The sequence below is a fragment of the Anopheles moucheti genome, chromosome 3, assembly GCF_943734755.1.
Source record: "Anopheles moucheti chromosome 3, idAnoMoucSN_F20_07, whole genome shotgun sequence".
In the NCBI taxonomy this organism is placed as follows: domain Eukaryota; kingdom Metazoa; phylum Arthropoda; class Insecta; order Diptera; family Culicidae; genus Anopheles; species Anopheles moucheti.
The window spans coordinates 62865369-62883697 of NC_069141.1; the positions used below are offsets into that span (position 1 = coordinate 62865369).

At 41.3% G+C, this 18329-nt stretch overlaps 1 protein-coding gene across 1 annotated transcript in view; it reads right to left on the minus strand.

The window, feature by feature from the left end:
- LOC128303526 (uncharacterized) overlaps positions 1 to 13124 on the minus strand; it is a 73073-nt gene extending 59949 nt beyond the window's left edge. The window contains exons 1-2 of the mRNA XM_053040509.1: positions 12879 to 13124; positions 986 to 1127 (exon numbers count right to left, since the gene is read on the minus strand). Coding sequence (XP_052896469.1) covers positions 986 to 1127; positions 12879 to 12924 — 188 coding nt within the window. The 5' untranslated portion in view covers positions 12925 to 13124. The remainder of the gene's footprint in view (positions 1 to 985; positions 1128 to 12878) is intronic.
- Positions 13125 to 18329: the final 5205 nt, after the last annotated feature.

Sequence of the window (18329 nt, forward strand, 5' to 3'; positions counted from 1 at the left end):
ACCGTCACAAACATCAAAGGACATGCGCTGCCGATCGAGATTGTACGGAAACAATATTTGGTTGGGATTTAATCATTCGCTCAAAGTGAAAGCAAACTGTAAAAACAACGTTACGAAACCAAAAAAAATACTATTTTAAAAGAGTTTTCGATATATTTTAATTATTTTACTTTAGAGACATTCGGAGAACAGGTGAAAGTTATCTTAAAAAAAACGAAATAATAAAAATGCAATATTTACATTGAGTTTATTTTCAAAACAGCATTGAAGGTATTTCTTTGCAAGTAATTTAGTAGTTTTAGTAGTCAAAAGTAGTTTTACTTCAACACAATTTTGGGATAATTTGGTCTCAAATGAATGATACAATTCACCTGACATATTAGAATTAATGTCTTAACATTCAATCATTAACATCGATTATTATTTTTAAAGTTTATTATAATTATATTAGTATTTCTTCTAAGCATCTCATTTCGTGGTAGTAAAATCCAACATTTCTAAAATCATTTCGTCACTTTCACACAAACACGAACACACACACATTCATGGTGCTACAATAATTTATGATCGAATGGTAAGTATAAATGCGGTATAAAGCAAACGGCAAGCTACAGCAAAGCAAACTTTACAGGCCACAAATATGAACTGAACTTAAAATTCAAAACCGGTGCATGTTTCAACAATGCAAACACAAGACAAAAAAAATCAGCCGGTACAACCGGATGAAGGTTGTACGCGCGAGCAGAAACATGGAATTTCTCTGGAACGGTTTCGCAAACGCTCCAGCGTTCCACGGTACGGATTGCATGAGAAATGTGCAATCCCGTGCGAACGCGGGCGAACTTCACGACAGTCTGTAAGCAACCCGGGCAAAAGCAGCGGAACTTTGACAAGCGGCGAGAATAACAAACGAAACCGGCTAACAGTCTACCATACCATACGAACGCAACATTCAGCAACACGCGACAACTCATCTGCTGATTACCTGGCGTCGGTCGGCTTGTACGTGACATCGTATTTGTCCACTGGCATCGTGTTTGGATCCATCGAGGTTTGCCATGAGACTCGTACCGATGTGGGCGTTAGGAAGGTGACGGTTATGTTTTCCGGTGCGGTAGGTATTGAACCTGTGGATGGAAAGGGGAAGCAAAGGGGTAAAGAGACACGTTAGCAACAACGAAACAGGAGTTTGGTGTGGTTGATCATTGGTAGGCGTTAATTAAAAATGCAACGTTAATCAAACCCAGTAATGCATGTCGTCGTCGTTGGTATTAGCTTGCCCTAGATAAGAACATGAGACATGCAAAACAAAATTTATCACATGTCCTATCCTTCGACCTATCAATTAGTTTATCGTAAAGTATGTTCGTGTGGTGTACGGTACAAATCCCCCGTAGCAAGGACCGACTGCCAGACCCGTTGCCAGAAACCACAAAATGATAATATGTTATCGACTGACGCTTCAACAACACCTCGACTTGACAATTTCTAAAGCTTTACATGTACTAGGTTTTGACGTTCGTGTTTGTAAAGATTTTGAGGAACCTTTTTGTTGGAAATCGCTGGGCTGTTCGTTAATTTGTCTCGTCATTGAGTTTGCTTGTCTGGTTTGACAGTGTGGTCACCGCGGCAACAAGAGAAGACAATTAAAATTGAAGCTTTTCAGGGAAAATAAAAAAAAAATGATTGGACCTTGATCAAGTAATCCTGTCCTAACTACCGGACTATAGGTTTGCCTAGATGGCCTAATTGTTTTCTATAACACATATTGCTAATGACCCTACTATTGAAATTCAATAACATAAGTAATTTAATTGATTTTATTTTCACCAAGTTATGTAATATATAAGACTAATTTTCTGGTGATATCTATGACTTATATGTTTATAATTTGTATATGTTTTATTGTTATGTAGACAATCTATGCTTGATAACGTTATAAGCGAATAAACGAATTATTCCGAGTGTGGGAATATATCATCTTTTATATAAATATAAATAATACGATGTAAAATTGAAAAAAAAACTTCAAGAAGATAATAAAATAAATGTAAAGTAAATTTGAATAAATGTAATTCTAGATTTGAACCATGACCATGGCATACCCAAAGCTCTATAGATTTTCAAGCTGAGAAAGTGACTGCTAGGGTTGATGCTATAATTTCTATTCTAAAAGGGTGATTTTTTAAGAGACTCAAATATAATAATGTATGTAAAGAAGTTTTGGGAAAAGGTAATAAGGGTCACGCTGTGTAAAGAAAGTAAAGTATTATAGTCGTCACGAAGTCACGTGACGAGTCACGAAGTCACGAAGTCGAGGAAGGCAATGATTCGCCAACCGCCGAGAAGTAAGAACAAGCCGAGAATAAAACGAAATACAGTCCACTCATTGTTTGGTCCCCCTGTTACATGTATGTATCCACATTGCGAGTAAGTTACATTTTATAGCATGAATTACATACTACTACCATTACGACCACTACTTCTAATTATGACGTGGTGTGCAGCTTAACTATTTTGTAAAATAATTTGTTTTTGTTAACGTTGTTGAAACGGTGAATTATAATGAAGTAAAATAAACATTACAAGCTACTTTCTCTGTTGTTAAATGTTTCACGTTGATTCATTTCAATAATCAACTCATGAAAATCATGTTTTTTTACCGCTTTATAAAATTTTTCCTAAAAAAATGGCGAATAACTCTTAAAAACCATATCTATAAGAAAAACCAATAATATTACTATTACTCCTTTAAAACTAAACTATTTTTCTAGACAAAAATTAATGCAAAGCTTCTCTTCAACAAGCCAACCATGATGGTTTCCAAGAAAAGTTAAACCAAACTAAAAGCTGGGCCGACATGGGCAGAGAGCTCATAAGTTCGTAATATTTATGCTCACACTATGCCAAAAGCATAACCACTATCGTAAGATTTTGGCTACGGCTGTTTTACAACCGTAGTGCCGATTCGTACCGCCGCTTCACACCATCAAACTTTACAACGTGCCCAATTTGATCACGGTGCGAACGAGACGCTTCAACTGGCGCACGGATATTAATCTTAGTGCTGCGGGACGAATCTTGGTGCTCTCGCGCCAATACCCGGCACACGCACGTTACCGTTAAAACTAATGACCTAATGACATGGTATCGGGTAGCCGGCGCGTGGTTCGGGGCTGTGCGTGGAACCGATTTGGAAATCAACCGTGCAAAGCCACCAGCATTAAGTGCGTGGTGCGAGGGTCGTGGGTGTAAAGCTTTAATTAAAGCTCGTTTATTGTGGGTGTTGCCTTCAGCAGGGGAATTAAACTACCAGTAAATACGCCCCGATTATGGGCTAATTTTTACTCTCGGGTCTGTAATCGAAAGCCATAAATCTGATGCTTTAAGAAGAGATAGAGGTCCTATCTCCCGGGGGGGACTAAAAAACGATCATAGCGCAGTAAATTGTTGGAAATAATAAGAACACCACCGGTGGCTTAACCTGTAACACGGGGACCACAATGTTCCGTTGGGTTGCTTGGGCAGAACCGTAGCAGCGAGAATGTCTCAGTAGGCGACGTTGTATGGTGAGCCGCAACAGCAATCTTGTTATGCTAATCTCACTTTTCGGGGAAAACTGTCTCAAAACCTCACGGCTCACCGGCAGGTCCTGAGAAGCGCTGGATGAGATACGCAAAACGGCCCAAACGAAGTGGGTCGAAGTTGTTCGAGTAGCCATAAAAACACATTCGCCTTATCAAATGGGCATGGAGTGCCTTCATAGAAAAGGATACATTCGTGAGAACAGTCGCTTTGTGGCCCAGTTGAAATTACTTTTAAAATAGCAACTTACATATCTTCATCGTTAAAGGAAAGCTCACTTTCTCCAGAAAGCGTGCCATAACTTCACTGCTTTAAAAGGCCAACGTAAACCCTGGTTCGCATTACGCTAAAACGATTGTTTGGCCTTTTAAATCGGGAAATGATTGTTCGCTTTATTTCACGTCCGCCCACTTCGCAGCAGCAAAATCAACAAACGTAAAGCAAAAATCAAATCTAACCGATCATCATCAATGAAATCGCGTCCGCTTTTTCTCCCGTGCGCATATTACGCAAATAATGGCTGCGATTGATGTTGATGATGATGGACGTACGATTGGTGTTAAAGTGCGGTTTCCGTTGGTAAGGTTTTTGCAAATTCGAAAACAGTTCCGGGGAACCGATGCAAGAGCGCTCGGGGCGGCAGGCTGTGTGCTTTACATCAATCATTTTACATTTGTGCCAACCAGTTGTTTGCTTTATGTTGCAAACATTATGGGCGGCAGTTGGAAAAAAGTTTTCACGTTCCAGTCTGGGTTTGCTTTTCCCGGGAACTTTCATCGTCACTTCCACCACTTTGACCATTGCCATTCGGGATTGATGGATTTTTGCTCGACGCATTGTGAGGTTTATTAATGTTGGCATTGCGGGAATTTCGCAAGACTGACATTGCTGGAGCTGAAAGCACAAGTCAAACAGATCACCGCTAGATGTTGTGATTTGTACGAGAAGAAACTGTGGAGAGATGTTTGCAATTAAACATACCGTCCGTCCAGAAAAGCTAGAATAACGAAGCATTAGTGGCTGATGGATGACTTTCAATGGAAAGATAATGCATTGCTAAAAAGCTTCAATTAGTGCCCATCGAGTAAAGTGAACATAAAACGACGAAGAAACACGAAATACACTTCAAGCAGTACCGTGTTACTTGTTAGCAAAATTAATTTTAAGCTCCATACCATATTCTCGAAGCGAAACTATATGCGGTAGCCAAAGAGCGCTCCTGGAAGTATTAATTTTGACAGCATAATAAAAGATTAATGAACGTATTTTGATGCTTTTGGATCAAAAATTAATCTCCCACCGTTCGCACGAGCGAAACTTCCAGTTTCCGGGAATGGGGTACTACGGTACAGAGCTAATGTTTCTGCTCACCGTACTAGCGCGAAACCTTCTCATTTCCATACCCACGGGCGATGGGTTTAGCTGGCGAGCTAAACTTTCACGGACATGCTTCGCTTGATCGCTGTTTCTCATGATCATCTAGCGTACATATTCTAGAGACGGAAATGATTAGAATGTCGGCAAACGTGCTCTTTCGACTGTGCTTGATAGGATTTCGTTTGCATGAAAGACGTGCCAGTTAGGTACAAGTTGTTTAATGCTGATGTGTAGTACGCGAATTTTCATATGAACTACCTAATTATATCGCTGAATTCTAGCCATTTAACACGCAATATTGAAGTGTCTTATAGATCGATTTCAATTACGGGCATGTGCACACTGGAGCATCCACATCAGCTATTTACGTTCCAACAATATCGTTCCTTCTGCTCATAAGCAACAACAGCCCGGAAAAGAAACTTTCGCCACTACCTACCCAATCAAAATGGTTTCTGTAGCGACGGAGACGCACATCTTCCCACGGATAATACGTGACTGGAAAGCACAACGATCGCCCCACTGCCTGTTTCGCTCACCGCTTATCTTCCCTCGACACCATCAGTAAACGACGGATAGGAGAAGAACAATCCACTGCCAAAGAACAAGCGTGAAGCATCAAAATCTCATCAATTATCCTAATTATACCATAATCGATGGGGCGTTGTGATGGTGTGATATGTTTAGTGGAGTGATAAAATAAAATAATTAATCGACCACCCAGGCTTGCTCGTTTTAGCAGCAGAAGAAGAGAAAAAAGACCATTCCGGCAATGCTAGGCATCCACGTACTATTTCCTTGAGCTACTTCCTGAACGCACCCGGAATGTCTAATTGGTGACACGTTCGAGTGCCGCTCGTCGATTCCTCTGGCGCGCACTGTCTGGTGTCTTAATTTAGTCTACTTCACGGAACACGACAGATATTTACCGACAACAACTGTTCTACCCGCCAGGCACTTCAAGATGCACGATTGCCGTTTTGATCGGATTGCAGCTGGAGCGGATTTAGCAACTAAATTCGGCATTACGACGAGTGTCAGCTTTCGCAGCTTTTTCCACCCCCCGAGCTGCTGGGTTTTATTATTTTTGGCCTTTGTTGTGCTGCTTGTTCTTTTGCTTTCCCAGCTTATCGTGTCCCGCGCGGGCCAGCTGCGGGTGGAGGATGTCTAAGTTGTCAGATTAATTTCTAGAAGAAACATCCGCTCCATCCCCCGGGAAACGGTTCTGTCAGGCTCCATTTTGAAGAACTTTCACACACACCGTGTTCGTTTTGCCACGTGTCTTTGCGCTGCTGCCACCGTCTGACCCAATTTTGTTGTTTTTCACCCGGCTGTCGTGTAAAGGGTATATTCTGTTGGCTTTTTTTTAACGTGAAGTTGCAAATGAGCACCACTGTCACTTGAGCTGTCATTAACGCTGTGCTTTGTTTCGCTCAGCGAAGGTTCTGATTTGTTGAGCAATTAATGCCGAAAGCCTTTCCGACGCTTTCGCGTTTTTGCCTTCCCTACGACTCGGGGATTTGTTTGAAGTTCGGCCAAACTGGCAAACAATTTCACAAACTGTAAACACAGCAATGCAAGTATTTTTCTTCCCTGTTGCTGTAAGTGCTGAGGATAGTTTGCATAATTAAAGTTATTACGTTCGGTTGTTATTTACTGAGCACTATTGTAATTAAAGTGTTTGAAATCAAGGCTCCTTTATGAACACTGGATATCATTTGTATTGTAAATTAAGATCATTAAAATGATTGAAAAGAAATAAAAATGATAGAGCTATAATCTATTTCTTCTGTTTTCACAGCAAAACATTTTAAACAAGTAAGAACAGAGAGATAAAAATCCAAAGCATGTGTAATTGACAACGTTCAACGAAAAATTGTGCAAATTGCTATTTATTTTATGTCTTAGCTATTTTGAAAATCGATTAGTGGTCATTACTCCCAGATTACACGGCTTTATCCCTTCTAGCAAAAACAAACCATCCTCACAGTATCTACGAAGAGATCAAAAAAAACATTAATTATCTTCGTTGCCTTTTGAGCTAACCTTTACATTCAAACATTGTTTTTCTTTTAGCGTCTCTTCTATTAACATAATCGTCTTCAATTGAACGACTTTAGCGATTCAATCTCACGTTCATCTGCTCTTGCCTTTTGACCCTACGTTGACAAATGGGCCAATAGTGCTAATGGAACGCCAAACCAACGGCCCAAATCGAGTGCTTTATTGTTGTACTGCATGAACAGCGGGACAACGGCTGGTAAGGCAATCCTTCCATTTAGCTGTGGTGGTTACATCTACCTTCAGCTAGTCAGAGAGCAGGGCTGGAGATAAATCAACGGTTTGCTAATTAAATTTTCATGAACGACACAGTTTCCCGTATGCTTCCCGTTGTGGTCGATGGAACCAGTCCCGAGAGCGGGATGATCCCGAAAACACCTACGACGAGGAAAAACTGACAATGGGAAGTGGGTTACGATTGGTTAGCGTGTTTGTTTTCATTGATTGAGCTGGCTTGAGTTGCTGCATGCACTGCGGGAATAGATTGCAGGCAAAAAAGCGGAAATAAGGTGCACAATCAGGCCCGAAAGAAAGATGCTTATTCAGCAGGAACCGAATTACCATTAATCTTTTCCAATTACACTAGCGACTCAGACGGTTTTAGAAATTAGATTAAGATGTTTGGAATTGTATTAGTGCTTCGTAAGCATACTCAGAAACGAAACAAACATTGTTTCGTTTTGTATGACTTCTTTACTCTTGGCTTTAATTTTTTTTTTCGCTTCAGTTCAAGAAGCCACACGTTCACTTTATACAAGGATGTTCGGGAAGGGTGAGTACCGTCTTTGTGTTTATAATTTTCGGGCATTCTTTTTTTGTCTAAATGCTGTGAATCAACCAATCTACAAAGCCTTCAAAGTTTGCCTCTTTTTAAGTGACACAACATTCCTGTTTGATACTTAGTTTTTTTTTGTTTCTCCCTCTTGTGTCCATGTGTAATGAAAATGGATATTACATGTAGATTGTCGCACACTGCGGCAGAACTTAGCAGGGTCGGTATGAAAAGTTCTCATCGCAAAAAGAGAAAATTCCACTTCCATTGGCTAAGTGAAGGCGGTGTGAGTAAATAAGAATGGCAAGTAACTTTCTTCCTGAGGCTTTTCCATCGATCTTTAGTCGACTGGTAGGTGGTTCCTGCTTGCCTTGTCATTTTTTGTTCCGCTCGCAGCACAGTAACTTTTCACGGTAATATTACCAAAGGAAATGCTTTTCACTTCAAGGGCTTGCCCCAAGGCTGGTAGAAACCTTTTCGCAAAAACCTTATTTTACATTTTCCACCTTTCCTAATTTCACCACAGACGGTCCGCACAGCTAACGTGTGCGCTGTACGACAAGTACAAAGAGAAAAAGGTCGCATAAAATCTCGATGATGCCTCGAATGGCTTGTGAAAATGTTGTGAATTCTGTCACCATCAGCAGCTTCCCTAGAGAGAGCCTCGGAACATTCTTCGCCCTGGTACCATTACTAAGCTGTCGCATCCAGCACACACATGTGCCGGGCGTTTCCTGGCGCGAGCGAGCCATGATTTGCATACTCATTTCGCATTCCATCAGGGGCCGGTTGGGCGAGAAAAGTGGGGGTGTTAGCACGGCTACAGGCCCGCCGGGTCCGTTGGTGACGTTGCGCGCCGTACTGTGGGTATTTTCCACCAATTATTGAAACATAATTGATGCTGAAAATAGCTTCCCACCAACCGTTACGACTCGCACAAATGCTCCAGAGGTTTTGCGTCCGACAAACACCGAGCTCAATAAGAATGAATTGAATTTTCCCAACCGTCGAAGGCGAACACTAACGAATCCAGTGTGCGCTAGCCCCGGGGCCCGTCGGGTCGGTGATGATTAGTCCTTAATTGTGCAGGGAATTGAACTGTCAGCTCTGACGGGTATTCTATCGATGGTTCGTATTATGCTAGAATCTGGTGGATCGCTTTATCTTTATCTTTTTACAGTGAATGGCAATGTCCAATTAACATTGTATGGCTAACTTTTGTCATAATTTTGAAATGGAACTATTTATAATTATACGAGTTTTGCATAAAAAAGTTAAATAATAATAATATTAAAATTTAAATAATTTTTTTAAATAATAATTAAATTTCGGAGTGACCCGGTGGTGTATTTGGTAACGGCACCGGCATTCACACTGCAGGACCGAGACAAAATCCCATCCGGGTCAATCCTCCGTACGCACGATCGACCATCTAGCTATTAAATTAAATTAATTAAGTAAATTAAGTCAAAGAAAGCAAAAAATGACAGACTTCTAGACCTGCTGAGGTTATTGTGCCAAAAACAAGAAGAATACTTATTTAAAAAAATATATATTATGATACGATTAATCGTTTTTAATTATTCATGTAACAATTTAAACATTTCTTAAATATGCAAGCATACATAGTATTTCAATTAGAACATAATCAAACCCATCTGAAGGACAGAAGCACTCTAATCAGCTTCCATTCTAGTCTGTTTGCAAAGTATATGCATCTTGTAACAACTTGTAATTAATTCACCAAACTCGCTCCGATGAATTTACATCCAAACTCCTCTAAAGCCAAACGATTCATTTCTATCAAGAACTCAAGATCTTGGTGCACTGTTCCCAAAACGCTATATTCATTACACCATGCGTTCTACATGCGATGCGCGCATCCAGTGCAAAAGCTATACCTAAGACATAGAACCGACATCATTCACATTAAATGTTGGACGGACAGGCAACACCACTGCATCTTATCATGCTACCATCCATTTGGCAGATGTTGTAAATTCTACCTTCCTGCAACCTCCATCAAGATACACTGCGCATGATGTGTTCATAAATTTTGCAAATAAATATTGCCCCGCTAACGCTGGCACGGCCACATCGTAATTCATAAGTGCAAGTGCACGGTTACAGTACTGCTGGGCGCCTCCATGTATTATGTTGCATCGTTGGGGCCGTGGTACCAGCCAGTAATTAATTGAATATGGCCGATGTCGTCCTGTAGCGACGGTGACGTCGTCTACTCTCATGTCGTACCGTTCGCGGGTTCTTTCTCGGTAGTTCAACTGAGCCGGTACGGTACGACCTTCAACCAAGCAAATAAAGAGCGCTCGACGATCATACACTCGACGATTAACGAACGAGACAAACCGTGGCGGTAAGCACTACTGGGCCTCGTATGCACCTCCCGCCTCGTCCACACTGCCACTCATCCACCCGTGCAAACAAAACGACAAAAACCCTTTATGCATCCCGGCGACCAGAGCTTGGCCAGACAGCGACGAAATGGTGGCCCGAGACGTTGTGCCTAGAAATTAATGCATAATGGGGGAAAACTTTTGTCTATAGTTTGCAGCACCACAACGGCAGGGAAAGCACACATACATACACGTGCGCGCGTAGAAGGAGGAGAGAAAAAAAAAACACCCAACGCAAACAAGCAAAGCACGATGATGGTGAAGGCGATCGGGCCCCCAACTCGAGAGGCTCATTTTACATACCGTTAGAGTATGCATTTGCAGTTTGCAATTTAAGCACGCGTTCGACCTTGATGTCCTCTGCTCCGTGCTCGGTCACATCGTGTACTGGCGCTACTCTTATTACGATGCTTTCGCCAGGTACTCGAGGCAAATGTGCTAGAAATTATGTTCACGGCCCATACACCCGGGGTCGAGTTTTTCTACGAAATCCCCATTCTTCAGGTACTGTTGGGAAGTACGGGATCTATCGGTCGGAGAAGCTGAACGGTTCGTGAAGCCAGCATTCACAGGAATGCATAATTAATTTCCAGCCACAACACATTTAGCGTGCAGAAGCAGAATGACACGAGCACGGCTAGAGTATGATGTCAAGTTCCTCTCGTTTGCATCGATAAAGCACGGAATCTGCGGAGCTTACTGCGGCCGCTGCAGACTGATTATGCCGTACAAGGGAAATATCAATCTTATAGCCTGGAGGTAATAGGACAAACTTTGTCCAATGTCATAAGCAGTAGATGTAGACTGGAATGTTACTACTTAAAAGGGAAAGTTTTACGAAACATGCTAGTACATCCATAGGAGAATAATACTGAAGAAAAGAGACTAACAGCTTTGGGAAATTTTGTTAATAAATTTTAATTAACGCTAAATGGCACTCATAACAGCGATATCCGCTGTGAGATTAATGCAATATTTGAAGAAGAGATCCTGTAAGCTGTATAACGATACGATTCTAGAAGATGAAATCCTTGAAAATTCTTTAAGAATGTCTAAAATGAGATTGAGTTCGAGGACGATTTTGATGCATCCTGTTGAAAAGTAAAATATAGTCCAACAACTCAAACAATGCCCAACAATCTCTCTTGCAGTATACGAAGCCCCAAAGTAGTTGTAATTCTCCGTAATTGAAATTCACAAATATATTGTGTTCGATAACACAAGTACATACTCAAGAATAAATTATTATTAATTCAAAATACATTCAGAGTACATTGTTTGACACCTTTGTCAAGGTATGAGTAATATCGTTTCTTATCATGACTCTATCGCACTCACTAGCGCCAACCATCATTATTACGATACATACACATAGAATAAATGTTAATTGTTTCGTATGATGATAAGATAATGAATTTATGAACGTGCTATTCTATTAACCCTATCGGCAAACAATGACGTAAATGTTTGTTATTAATAAATAAAATTTCCAACCGACGCTACTGTTCAAAGATTTATCGAATCGATACACTGTCCAAGGAGCGCATTTTCATGACCTAAATCCGTTCCAACCTCGTTTCAAACGCGCTGAAAAGCATCGTTATCCCTTAGCCAACGTCCAGTAATCCCGAACTCACTCTTTCGTTGGATGGAACGATGATTAGACAAACAATAGCCACTCACACTTCTGCCCACGGCCCACGTCATGCGGTTTATGAGTTTGTGGTCTACTTTCGGCAGCACTTAGTAATATTACCACAATACACAATTTATACACCGTGACATTGACAAACCCGTCATTATTGTGACATTTGAAGCCATGCCTAACCTTAAATCTAGCGCAGCGTGAGTTTTATGCCTTTATTCCCTTTCTTCTCCACATTTATTTTTAGTTGGATGGGTGTGAAAAAAAAACGGGCAAATTTTGAAAAGGGTTCTACAGTCGGTTAGGCGTTTGTGGTGGAATAAAGCCATCAAATGGCCCTTTTGGCCCTATCTGTGTTGGGTTTTGCTCCGGCTGTTGGGAAATATTTCCAGTCTGGTTCTATTTCGTTCCTAGGAATGTTATTTTCAATCACACACACCCACAACATCCTGCCTGGATTGACTATCATCAACATTCAAAATAACGGCGGCCTGTTGTTCGCTGGACATTGGACAAAGCGTGTGGACATTTTTGCCCACTAGTGTCACTCTGGTTGAGTCTAATTAATGGCTGCTGAAGATTGATGGGAAAACCAAACCAAACAGATCCTCCAGGATATACACACACATACACAGAGAGAAACCTTCGACAGGGAGTCACAAAATGGGGGACAAGCAAAAGCTTTTACACGCTGTGATGTTTTGTTTTACCATGCGTACGAACATTGTTTGCCTCGATTTACACATTTACTACAACGGCGCTTTATATCCCTTCCCGGGAGTGATTCGGTTTTGTTTTCTTTTACCCGCTTACCCACGCTTTACGTTACATATGTTCGTATCGTTGCCATCTATCAGCATGATTGCACCCCGTAGGGTATCGAGACGCAGGAGCGTCTTTACGATGAACGCCTTTTACATTGCCACACACGCACACATGGCGACACACTGGCTGTGAAGCTCGAAAGGTCAGGACAGGACTGTTCAAAACCACCCCGTAACACTACTCCCACACTGCCACTTACCAGCGAGTCCTGCGTGTACGGCTAGCAAAGCGGCAAGCGCGAGCATCTTAGTGTCCGACGACGCCCTATCAGGTTTCTCCTCTGTACGATGGCGTCCGTTGCTGGCGCAGCATTGGTAATGTCCTGGCGCGGCCGAATCGCACAAAGATGGGGCCGGGTAATGGGGAGAAGTCGTAGGCAAACGGTGCGAAATCTCCCACCGGGTAAAGCTTGCGCAAAACCAAACCACCGTCGACCCGTCGGTTTTCCGTTCGGCGGCGTAGGTCTTGCGGCGGTGCGTTACGCACCGTTAGCTTTTGCCAACAAGCAACAAAAAACACACACACAAAAAATATGGCAATATGGTCGCTTTGTTTTCCGTGGTACAAAATTCTTTGCTCTCTTTGCCGGGCACAAAACTTCCTGTTTCACACAGTTGAGGGATTTTTGCACGGCCAACCGTGACCTTACGCTAAAGCGATCGCATTTATATTCCTATCCTACTACGATATCCTTCACCACTCACTTCACTGCTCACTGCTCACATTTCTCTCGCTCTCACACACAAACACACACACTTTACAGGTTGTTCACTTCACCTCCGGATCGTTCGATTGCTTTTAGAAGGGGGATAAAATAAAATAAAACGGAAAAATTTAAATAATCATACTCCAGACACTTTTGCAGCAAACCGACACACTTCTCTATGCCACCACCGACGGAAAGTAAGTAAGGGAAAGATTTGCAAAAACCTTAACATTCCATTCCATCGCCAGCATCGTCACCGCCGTGTGTATTGATTGGGGTTGGAACGCGAAGAATCTTTCCATTGTTTTTTTTTCTTGTTCCATTGCTTCTCATTGCTTTGGTTCGTTTCATTTCAACATTTTCGAACCGTCTATTGTTTCACCGTCTAGCGTCCCTTTGGCCGATCGATCGATTAGCCAACAGCGCCATTCGTGGATGTGTCTCTTTTTTTCCTTTCCAGCTTTTCACGTCACTTTACTAGCTGTAGAAATGTTACCTTTTATCCTCCGCCCGACAGGACCGACGCTCAGTTACAGGTTTTCCCTGATGCGCTCACCATCAGGACCGTCTAGCGTTACTTAACAATTTCATAACTTTGAACCTGCGTTTCTCGGGTTGTCGGGACGGGTAATGCTATTAATTTTCCTACAGCTCTAGCACGTCCGGAATCCGTCCGGTCCCGCACAGTTGACACTTGACACAAGGCGTGGCGTGGAAAGCTTTTTCCACCTTCCAGCTCCTGATGCAGTTTGTTTTTAGCTTCGCAACACTGTCTGTCAATCGGGCATAACCGTTTTCCGCTGGTAAGCTACCACCTTTGTTGACCACTTGGTAGCGGTAATTGAGCCGTGTACACCTCCGGGTGCGATGTTTGGCGAATTGAGGGATCAGATTTACAAAACACCACTGCGATTCACACGGACGTCTGGAAAGGAAAGCGAAAAACACCAGCTGCTATTAACAGTTTATCCTTTTTTATAACAAACACTAGAAGGAAAATATATCGAAAGCTATTTTTAATGTAATTTTGGAATTAGTGGATATGTTTTAAGATATTCATTAAATGTATCGGATATTGTAGGAAATAAAACTTAAGAAACATATCAAATATAAAGTTAACAACAGCTCTCCCAACTGCTTCTCAAGCTGCACACATGAGATTGATGCAGATATACCGAAACATTTCACCGACGCCCAATGTTGTTAAAACATGACAGGTTGTTGTTGAGGATAATTATACAATCTCTCTCGTATACAATCGATGGTATGTTGTGCGTGTTCATCTTGTTCCGACATTCCAGCCCTTGACCGGCTAACCGGTTGTTTTGTTTTGTTTTTTTGGCTTTTGGCAATCTTACTCTTGTCCGCCACCCTGTGCACTTTGTGGCAATTGCGCACAGGGGAGAAAACATTTCCACCCGTTGGAAAAGCAATAACATCGCATCACAAACAATCCATCATACACCAAAGCATGACCGATGATGATGCTATCCTGGGATGCTGTACCGGGTTGCCGTTTGCGAGGTTCCGGTGGTGATGGAAGGCTAAAAAAAGGAACATTTGACACAGACGACCGGGTAACGGTGTATAAACATGGTGTAAAAACCACGAAATAAACAAATGGATAATGTGTTCTGTGTTCGGTGCGGTGTTCCTTCCTCGCGTACCACGTGGGACAAAGTATTTTCTGTGGTTTATTTAAGCGAGGTTTATTTTTTACTTTAACATGACTTTTTATTCGAATTTTTACATAACTATTTTTGGCTGTTAAAGCTACTAATTTGAAATAGCAACATAAAACTTAATTTTTAAAGTTTTGTTTTAATTTTGTATTAATTATGAAAGAAGTGAATAGTAAAACAAACTAATTGCAATAAAAAGACATAGAATCTTAGTTTGTGCTCCACTTCTCCACAGTTTTAGACTATACTTTTCATACACTCTTTTTAGGCTAGTTAATGGAAGAATCATTTACTAACATTTATCCATAAAACAAGCTGAAGACTTTGCGCTTTAAGATTAAATTATCTTCTCTTTATAAATGTTTAGACCAAGAGAACCTATGTTTGTTTATATTTGTGTTTGTGTATATTTACAGTTCGTGCTATTGTAACGGGCTTATCTGTTCCAGCATGAACAGTCTAAAGCAGTGTTGCATTAAATAATCTTAAAATATTTGTTGTACCCATCTTATATTTTCTTATATACTTCTCTTTTCTGCTGTCCTTTCCCAATATTTTCCCTTTTCATTATACATTGTGGTTAATTGTTAAGTTTAGATTTACACATTCGTACATCCTATCCTATAGGAAAATGAATGTAAACGAATAATAATAATTACACAAACACACATTACAAAGAATTGCACATAACTAAACTATTTAAAAAATTAAATCAGAAATTATTGTAAAGTGTTTGCAACAGTTATAGAAATTCTATAAAATCTCTCTTAAAAATAAATAAATCTCTTTAATAAAGACTGCTGTCCATAAGAGATTGTGCAAAAATCGTACGATCAAAGTTTTGTTTTACATTACGCCGTACAATACTTGTTAATAACTGTTCAAAATTAATGTTTTGTTGAGCATTCTCAATTTACACACACATTTTTAAATAATCCACAATGTCACCCACGTTTCGCTGGGTGACGTAGGCTCTAGGCAGCTTATCCCGTCACCCATATTTACAGTTCTTATTTAGGTGTCTTAGTCTTCGAAAAGTTGGGCGGAGAGGTTTTGATAATCAAAATTAAACCTTTCTTTATCGCATATTAAAAGATCGTTAGTAAATATTATAAAGTATTTTAATGATAGAGTTCCAGCGTTTTGCGGATATGATCCCCTCAGTCACAACATTGTCAGCATTATTGTTTTATTAGAGCATCTAAAAAATACAAACCGTAAAGCATGTTTTGGTATTTAGTACCGTACCATTAGGACCTAATGACACGGGCTAAAGATATCGTAAAACACTCAAACATCACTTCGAATGTTATTTGGGTTGAAGCCCACGTACAACGGTTATCCTTTGCCTCGCTCTAATCCCAAATAACAGCAACAAGCAATTGCTGCCAAACAATCCGTGATATGCAAATCACAACCAAACCGTCCATCAGGCATCTGTGTTTGTCGAGCAAACACGCCAAAACAATCGGCTACCGGACAATCTGCCAACCCCCCCAAATTACCCAACCTCCCTTCGCTCCAGACAGTTTGGTTTCGGTTCGGATTTCATCTGTTTATATTGTTTTCACCGGAAACTCCCACGTGTGCGAACGGTGATGGTGGTGGTGGTTTTCTACCGCTCGGGAACGGGAAGGTCAAACCCGCACCCCGTATATAACCCACATGCATTCCAACTGGTACACCGCAACGGCACGGTTGCCCGACCAAACAATGCAATGCCGTGCAGAACCATGAAGTTTTAATTTCGGCCCGTTTGTTCTGGCGGTATCCTTGGCCGTACCCCCCCACAACTCATCGTACACTGTGGAATTTTTATCGTCTCTCGTGTGCACACACCGAAAGAAACTCACGGTGAAAAAAAAATGCAAGACCAGAACTAGCCCTGGGCTAATTTACACAAATGAACCCCATACTGTTATGGGGTTTGGTACAAAAAAAAAATGTGACAGCGGGGTAACGGGCGAAGAAAAATGGCGCAAAACTTACTTGATCCTCGTTGGGGGATTTCATGCATGGATAGCAGCGCCTAGCTTCTTTATGTCCCGCGGACGTTTTGGCGGGAGCGTAACACACCGCAAACATCAAACATCGCTGCTTGTGTTTTACCGAATTTATAAAACCAAACAACGTGAAACACAAATAACAACATTTCGCACTCGTAAACAATTCATCGTTCTCCGGTCTTGCTACAATGGCCGCACAAAAAAAGCAAATGAAAAATGGTACCAAAATCAACATTAACACCCTCGCCAGGTCTCAAGCGAGCCCCTGACGTGCTATTAACACAACAGAGACAATAAAGGAGAGAGAAAAAAACATCAACGATACGATTCGACAGATACGGGTTTTCTTTTGGTGGTTTCGTTTCGTTCGCCTCCATTTCGCTTGCACGGACTTTCGCTCGCCTGTAAACGTTTGCTCTTCCGCAGGAATGCAGCTGCTAATTTTTGCAGCGCACCGATTGTTGTTTCCGTCCCCATTCCAACGCGCGAACCCAGATCGAGCGACAGATGATGATAAATGGCCGTTTAATTTGGCCTCCATTTTTGTCGGCATGAAAAATGGCCCAATTTCTGCGCAATGTTTTTCCACCCACCAAGGCCAAGACCACTATCCACGTGCATAGGGTCGTACTTTTTGTTTTCCACCCCCGGGAAGAATCGAGCCGAGAACACGAATCCAAAAATGGATTCTTCGGTAAAATAAATAAAAACCCACAGAGTCTTTAGAGTGCTTGATTACAATGATGGAATTTTTGGTCGAAAATTTATAGATTCACCTAAAGCATCTGTTGCCACCGGAAGCATTGCCTTCGTCAAGCTGGGCGAGCTGGGCAAGAAATTAATTGCCCACTATCAATATTGTGCGCGTGACGCTCGGTGAACTGTTCCATGGAAAAGGCCAAGGTCGGGAAGAGATTAATTGAGCGATAGGAAAAAATCCCCAGTTGCACCGGAACCGCATGCGAGATGTGGTAGCTCACATTAGTACAGTGCGAACTGACCTGTGCAATATATTTAAATAGTTTATTTTAATCAATCACAGTTCACCATGAAATTGATTTCTGTCGTATTTACCTATTTTTACAATAAAATTTATTAAAGTTACTACTGTTTAGAACAATAATTATCACAAAGCTAAAAGATATACAAAAGATTTAAAATACCGCAACGATCATCCACTTTAAGCTAGAACCATTTACCATTTTTCCAAGCAGCACCTTTTCTCCCACCGTAAATGTCACGCGTGTCACTTCGTT